General features: G+C 45.5%; 2 protein-coding genes across 2 annotated transcripts in view; one reads left to right on the top strand and one right to left on the bottom strand.

Annotated features, from left to right (window-relative positions):
- Positions 1-5,000, top strand: part of iqcb1 (IQ motif containing B1) — a 48,842-nt gene that overhangs the window by 40,169 nt on the left and 3,673 nt on the right. The window contains 3 exon segments of the mRNA XM_078243614.1: positions 212-384; positions 467-570; positions 1,123-1,241. Coding sequence (XP_078099740.1) covers positions 212-384; positions 467-570; positions 1,123-1,241 — 396 coding nt within the window.
- LOC144512727 (tripartite motif-containing protein 16-like) lies at positions 1,575-4,040 on the bottom strand. Its single transcript, XM_078243613.1, has one exon. The coding sequence runs from the start codon at positions 3,995-3,997 to the stop codon at positions 2,495-2,497; it is 1,503 nt and encodes a 500-aa protein (XP_078099739.1). The 5' UTR covers positions 3,998-4,040; the 3' UTR covers positions 1,575-2,494.

Below are 5,000 nucleotides of genomic sequence, written 5' to 3'. Positions count from 1 at the left end.
TCTCTCTCTTTCTCGCTCTTGGTCTGTCCCTCTCTCTCTCTCTCCCCCTCTCTCTCTCTCTCTCTCCCTCCCTCTCTGTCTCTCTCTCTCTCTCTCTCTCTCTCTCTCTCTCTCTCTCTCTCTCTCTCTCTCTCTCTCTCTCTCTCTCTCTCTCTCCCTCTCTCTCTCTCTCTCTCTCTCTCTCTCTCTCTCTCTCTCTCTCTCTCTGCAGCGACTTCCTCTCCGGGTTGAGCAACGACTCCATCTTGTTGCTGCTCAACGAAGCTGTCGGCCAGTTAGCCATCAGCTCTGACTCTTCAGTGGGCGGGGCCTCCGTCAGACTGATCCTCCTCATGGCCAATCAGCAGGAGCTTCGCGTGCAGCCCCTCCTCCACAGCTTCAGAGGTCAGAGGTCACACGTGTCAGCATATTTATTATCGGGTCGTGGATGAACTGAAAGGTCAGAAGTCGCTCTGTCTGTCTGCAGGTCTGGACAGCCTATTGGACAAAGACTGGAGGGGGAGGAGCTTTGACCAGGACGTTGATCGGCTGATTGCACTCATCCAGTCTGACACAAGGAGTCACCCCAAGGTCGGTCTGTCTGTCTGACTCTCTGTCTGTCTGTCTGTGGGTCTGTCTGACTCTCTGTCTGTCTGTCTGTCTGTGGGTCTGTCTGACTCTCTCTGTGTGTGTGTCTCTGTTTGTCTGCCTTACTCTCTGTTTGTCTGTCTTACTCTCTGTCTGTCTGTCACTCTGTCTGTCTTACTCTGTCTCTCTGTCTTACTCTCTGTCTGTCTCTCTGTCTGTCTGTCTGACTCTGTCTGTCTCTTATTCTGTCTTACTCTCTCTGTCGCTGTGTCTGTCTGTCTGACTCTTTCTGTCTGTCTGTTTTTTACTCTGTCTTTCTCTGTCTGTCTGTCTGTCTGTCTGTCTTACTCTCTGTCTGTCGCTCTGTCTCTCTGTCTGACTCTTTCTGTCCGTCTGTCTGTCTGTCTGTCTGTCTTACTGTCTGTCTGTCTGTGGGTCTGTCTGACTCTGTGTGTGTGTTTGCAGAGCAGCATTTGGTGTGTTGATAGCATGTTTCAGTCTGTCTCTCTGTGTCTGTGTCTGTCTCTGCGTCTGTGTCTCTGTGTCTGTGTGTAGGCGTGTACTGAGCGTGTGCGGGCGGCGAACGTGATCCAGGCGGCGTGGAGGTCGTATCAGACCAGACGCAGAGTGAAGAGTCTGAACAGAGCGGTCAGCACGCTGCAGAGGAAATACAGGTAGCTGTCTGTCTGTCTGTCTGTCTGTCTGTCTGTCTGTTCATATCCTGGCTGGAAGCTTGGTCATTCAATAGTGATACAGTTACAATTAATTGCAAGAGAAATCTTAAATTACGTTTAACAAGAAAGCTCTGAAATATTTGTATAAATATAACTAAAAAAGTACAAATATCACAGTGTAAAAATACTCAGTTCCAAGTAAACCTCCTGCATTGAACATATTATAATCAGGATAATATAACTAAAATATAAAAAATATAAAAATGTAGAGTGTGTGGATTCAAACTGTGAGATGACAGCGCTAAAACCAGAAAACAAAACATGCAAAATGTCCCCATTAACAACAAAACAATGCATTTATTGAATGATTCATTGCAGTAAGTAAATGCATAGTAAAAAGACAAAAGATACATAAAAATATCTGTGTATGAACTTGTCTGGATGTGTTTAAATGTACCCTTTTTAAAGCCGTAAGCCAAGGAGAAATGTCTGCCATTTACACTCCAAAAGTGGACAGTAAAGTACTATATACTATATACTATAGTACTTTATTGTACTATACTACAGGGGAAGTACAATTAAGAAAATATAAAAGAGGTATACAGCTATTAAGAGAGTAGGAGTTTATACAAAAATTAATTACATAATACCAATTAAATGTTAAAAGGTAAGTGCATCCGGAAAGTGTACCTCCTATGGGGAGATTGTAGGCTACCAAGAAGCCATCACCTCCCGTTAGCATCCCGTTAGCATCCCGTTAGCATCCCATTGACTCCCATTCATTCTGACGTCACGTTGACAGAGAATACCTTTACATCTGAAGCGTTTAAAGACTCTATTTGTCCGTTGTTTATTTCTAAAGAAACACGACAATGTATAAAAGGCTCCATTACCTTGTAGCTCACGTTATGGCTCCGTAGCAGACGTTTTTATAACAATAGGCTAACGATTGGGTCATAACCACGAGACTTCCTGTCTCATAGTAGAGGAGTTACCGTATAGTACAGGAGAAGCTCTCAGGCAGTTTGGACTTCCATCAGCTGTTTAAGTGTAATGACTAATGTTAACTATCATTTTAGTGATCAATAATGAGCCTGTGTCTATGTTATCTCCTTACATATACCTACGCTCTCCGTCTCTGCTAGATTGGGAATGATTGAGATTTCTCTTGGCACAGCTACCAGAAGACTTCCAACTTTCAGACAGGTTGCTCACGTCACATCTACGTCTTCAAGCTCTAAAATGACTTCTGTCTATTTGAGATTACAAAACTCAGCAGTGGACAAAGTAGAAAGTCTAAACCAGGTATCAAACCGAAATCCAGCGTAGAGGGGCTGAGTGAATGTGGTCTGGACTCTGTGGAGGAGAGTCATGGTGTCAGAGACGCTGTAGAAGGACAGAATACCTGCACTGTGATCCAGGTACACTCCTACTCTGGAGGACCGTGAGACGTGAATTAGGTCTCTGAAATAGTTTTTCAAAGACAGTTTTTCACAATCAAACGCCCAAGATTTGTCATTTCGTCCAAATCCACATTCATCCGACCCCCCTGCTCTGCTGATATTCTTGTATGCGACTGCTACATAAACTCCTCCTCCTCTCATCTCCACCTCCCAGTAACAACGTCCAGTCAGACTCTCTCTACTCAGGACCTGATACCAGCCAGTGAATCTGTCTGGGTGACTCATATAAGACTGTTTTTCTCTCATGAATGTAGCTTTCCTGTTCCCCTCAGATAATAACAGCCATGTGTTTGCTGTGTTTAGATCCAGTGTGATTTCACGTGAATATTTTAAGAAATCAGCTCTGGTTTGGGGCTCGGGTGGTGGCAGTAAAACGTCCACTTTAGTCCCTGTTTGTGAGACGTTTATCCACTTCTCTCTCAGGACGTCCTGTAGTTTTTCTCTGACTTCTGACACGACGGCTATCACGTCCTCAAAGTAGTACAAAGGACGGATATGGATGCTGGATGTAGATTGGCTGAGTGCTGACAGCGAGGGGTAGTTGTGTAGAAACTGGTTGTGATCCTCTGTGTGTGAGAGCTTCTTCAGCTCAGTGTCTCTCCTCTTCAGCTCAGTGATCTCCTGCTCCAGCTTCTCCTGGAGCTCTTTGACTCGACTCACTTCACTTTTCTGCTGGGATCTGACCTGCTGCTTCACATCAGAGCTTCTTTTCTCCAGGAGACGGATCAGCTCAGTGAAGATCTTCTCGCTGTCCTCCGCTGCTTTATCAGCAGAGAGATTGATGGCCTCCGCCTGCTGTTGAAGCAGCTTCACATCTTTCTCTCTGTCCTGGATTCTCCGCTGGATGTTTTGTCGACTCCCCTCGAGCTCTTCTTGCCTCTCGGCTCTTTCTGCTGCAGCTGAGACTGTGTCGTGGCCTTTATGTTCGTCCTTAGAACAACGAGAACAGATAAGCTGCTGATCAGTTCGGCAGAAAATCTTCATCACCTCCTCATGACGAAAGCAGACGTTCTCCTGGAGATTCCTGGAGGGCTTCACCAGCTTGTGTTTCTTGAATGGAGGAACATAATAATGAGGCTCGAGGTGTTGATCACAGTAAGAGACCTGACACATCCAACAGGACTTGAGGGCTTTCCGTTTTCTCCCGGTGCAGAAATCACAGGCCACATCTTCAGCTCCAGCATAGCGGTGAGCAGCTTGGAGTCCAGTCTCTCTCCGTTCCTCCACTAAATCTGCTGACATGGTGTTGGAACAAGAAAATGCTTCCTGGTCTAGAACTCCGCTCTGCGCCATTTCAGCTCTCGGGGACAGTGACTGCCTGACTGTGATTGTCTTTTCACCAGTTCAGTGTGTAAGGTGTGGCCTCATTGTCGTTAGACAACAGGGGAAGAGTAATCAAGCTTTTCTACATTCCAAGACCAGGAGCAGCACTTGGAGTTGGGACTTTGTTTCCTCTTTTAAAATGAAGCCCTAGGTAGGTGGCCGGTTAGCTCAGTTGGTAGAGTGGGCGCACATATGCAGAGGCTTGTTCCTGGACGCAGAAGGTCCAGGGTTTCGAGTCCGACCTGTGACGGTTTTCCTGCATGTCTTCCCCCCTCTCTCTCTCCCCTTTCATATCTCAGCTTTCCTGTCCAGTAAAGGCAGAAATACCCAACATTTTGAAAAAAATAATTAAGCCTCCACATCTGAAAACATTTATGTTTTTTAAGTCCTAAAATACTTCTTGGCCCCCTCAGGTTTTGTTGATGGCTTCATATTTCTCATCATTCTCATGCAGTTACACATGCATTTCACAGAACAGACCTGGGCAGCTGTGGCTGGCTCTGGGGACGTGGAACGGGAAAAATATATATCACTTATTGGGCTCAGGTTGTGGTTGTTATTTGGTTATGTTTAATGTTCAGCTTCCTTGTCGTCACACAACACAGGAGCAGCACTTTGAGTTTGACCTTTGTTTACTCATTTAAAATGAAACCTTAGTTAAAACCTGTTTCAAAAGTGGTGTTTGGTTCGAGCCAATAACATACGGACAGTTTGGAGCCCGCTTTGTTGTGAGAGCAAGGAGAGGAGGGAGTGGTTATCAAGCTTTGGCAGCACACCTTTGTTTCCTCATTTAAAATGTAGCTCAGTTCAAACCTGCTTGACATCTGAAAACATTGTAGTTCTACTTTCATATTAGCGTATGATACCATTAATGAAGTCATGTAGTGTTGCGTTGCCAGACCTTCCTCCACAGCACCACGAAAGAGGGTCTGGCTAGTCCACACAGCATTTTTGGGCGCTAGGTCCTGGACAC

This window comes from Sander vitreus, chromosome 24 (genome assembly GCF_031162955.1).
Source record: "Sander vitreus isolate 19-12246 chromosome 24, sanVit1, whole genome shotgun sequence".
Taxonomy (NCBI): Eukaryota; Metazoa; Chordata; class Actinopteri; order Perciformes; family Percidae; genus Sander; species Sander vitreus.
The sequence above is the reverse complement of the archived record's forward strand: the minus strand, read 5'-3'. Positions and strand labels throughout refer to the sequence as shown.

What these genes read in the sequence shown, in the direction of transcription:
- LOC144512727 (XM_078243613.1), bottom strand. Translation starts at nt 3,997, where the DNA reads ATGGCGCAGAGCGGAGTTCTAGACCAGGAAGCATTTTCTTGTTCCAAC.